Source organism: Bison bison, unplaced genomic scaffold, assembly GCF_000754665.1.
Source record: "Bison bison bison isolate TAMUID 2011002044 unplaced genomic scaffold, Bison_UMD1.0 scf7180017862242, whole genome shotgun sequence".
Taxonomy (NCBI): Eukaryota; Metazoa; Chordata; class Mammalia; order Artiodactyla; family Bovidae; genus Bison; species Bison bison.
In genome coordinates, this window is record NW_011492814.1 from 171,470 (window position 1) to 173,416 (window position 1,947).

Consider the following 1,947-nt stretch of genomic DNA (forward strand, 5'->3'; position numbering starts at 1 on the left):
CAGGAGACGGGCAGAGAGGAGGCTGAGAGGGCCACAGGCCACAGTGGGTCAGGCGACAGGAAGGCTCGACTCGGGGGAGAGGACGCAGGCTGAGCCCTGCCAGCCCGGCTACCCCCCGGGACTCAGCGAGTCCACGGGCTCCGAGGGCAGGCGGGGGCAGGTAAGAAGGGCAGCGCTCGGACGTCCCACCTGTTATCACCAGCGGATTGTGGTAGTGAACTTCCAGGCGGAGAAATCTGGAGGAGCCGGGCCCCCCGAAGGCCAGGCCTGCTTCCTCTGGGTAGTAAAAGGCCTGCGGAGGGCAAAGGGAGGGCTCAGCCCAGAAGACAGACGGGCAGGTGCCAGGGGAGGCCCTGGGGGCCGGGGCAAACCCACCCGCGTGCCGGAGCCTGAGCTGCAAGGGTGGGGGCGAGGGTTGGTGGGGCAGCCAGGTTAGAACCACGCTCCCCCGCTGACGGGCAGCTCGTTACCAGCCCACACAGTGCTCCTGTTAGACTTGAGGTCAGGGGGTGCAGAGAGCTCTTAACCCCAGGCAAGCCCACCGCCCAAGCCCACCGCTGAGCTGCTGGAAGAAGCTGCTGGAAGACCCTGGACACAGCCAGTCCCCTCCAAATCCAGCGGAACTTGATGGGGAGCGAGAATGATGCCCATGAGGGAAGGAACAGGGGCTGGAGGAGGCATCTGTGGCTCCAAAGAGCCATGGGACTCCAGCGGCGTAGAGGCAGTGGGGAGAGGGGGCCCCGGGGAGACGCGGGAGGGGCACGCACCTTGGCGCCCAGGGCCCAGGCGGCCAGCACGTGACGGCAGAAGTTGAGCCGCTGTGGCTTCATCTTGGAGTCGCAGGGCCCGCTGAAGCGGGGGATGGTCTCGAACTCGGCGGCGCACTGGAAGACCTCCATGTGGTGCACCAGCGCCTCGTTGCCCTTGGTGACGATGGGCTCGTACTGCGGGGTGGGCGCCCGCTGAGACCCCGCCCCCACACGCTCACCCCCACTGAAGCCCCCCTCCCGAGTGGGCCTCTGCTTGCCCATCTGTAAAATGGGAGGGCTGCACCCGGTGGTTTCTGGGGAGCCTCGAGTCCAGGGTTTTGGGAGCTAACCCACCACCTGGGAACCAGTCAGGATCTGCCAGAAGGTCATGGTGAGAGCTGAAGCAGAGGGAAGGGGTCCTCGGCAATTCATTTCTTGGTTGGCGGGGGACAGGAAGTCAGCAGTCCTTGCGTGAAAGCAGCAGGGGCTGGAGACACGGAGATTGCTCAAGGCTGAGCCTGAGCCTAGGGGGCAGGTGCAGCTGTGAGTCTGTCCCGTCGCTTCCTGCTGTGTAAGTTGGGGGCTCACACAGCCTCTCTGGGCCATACACCCTCGACTGGAATAAGGATGCTGATCTGTAGGGCTGTGTGTGTAGTGCTGGGACGATGGAGTGGGTAAACCACTTTCCCTTCCCCTGGAGCCAGACAAAGAGTAATCCAGCAGCTGTTGTCATTCTTGTGTCTCCGGGTGCATGTTCAGAGCAACTGAGCCCTGAGCTGAGCTGTTATTTCAAGGGGGAGTGTGGCCTGACAGACAGATAGATAGACAGCCATTCCCATCCCAGGGGAAGATGCAGAAATCAAGACATCGGTTGGTCCAGGCTGGAAGCCGGGCTGCAGCAGCCCTGGGGGGCGCGGAGGGGGAGCGAGTAGGGCGATGGGGGTCAGAGCATGCGTGGGGCTGGACCCCGGACAGCTCTCCAGGAGTGGACATGCTGGGGCCTGCGTACCATGACGATGTGGTGCCGGGGGAAGCCGTCCGGGAGCTCGGTCACGTAGCACCAGTACGTGGTCTGCTGGCCGGGGATGAGGACGTCGGGGGCGCGGATCTCCATGGTGCGCGTGTCCGCGGGCAGGGCCGGCTGCGGGATGCTGGGCTTCAGCAGCTGCACCCTCTGCAGCCCCGTGTGCAAGCCGGA

The 1,947-nt window shown here is 64.6% G+C and overlaps 1 protein-coding gene across 1 annotated transcript in view; it reads right to left on the reverse strand.

The window, feature by feature from the left end:
- The window catches only part of DBH (dopamine beta-hydroxylase (dopamine beta-monooxygenase)), a 20,355-nt gene that overhangs the window by 13,809 nt on the left and 4,599 nt on the right, over window positions 1-1,947 (reverse strand). Inside the window, exons 4-6 of the mRNA XM_010832764.1 lie at window positions 1,759-1,947; window positions 768-944; window positions 190-292 (exon numbers count right to left, since the gene is read on the reverse strand). The exon at window positions 1,759-1,947 is cut by the window's right edge and continues 1 nt beyond it. Of these exons, the coding sequence (XP_010831066.1) occupies window positions 190-292; window positions 768-944; window positions 1,759-1,947 (469 nt within the window). The remainder of the gene's footprint in view (window positions 1-189; window positions 293-767; window positions 945-1,758) is intronic.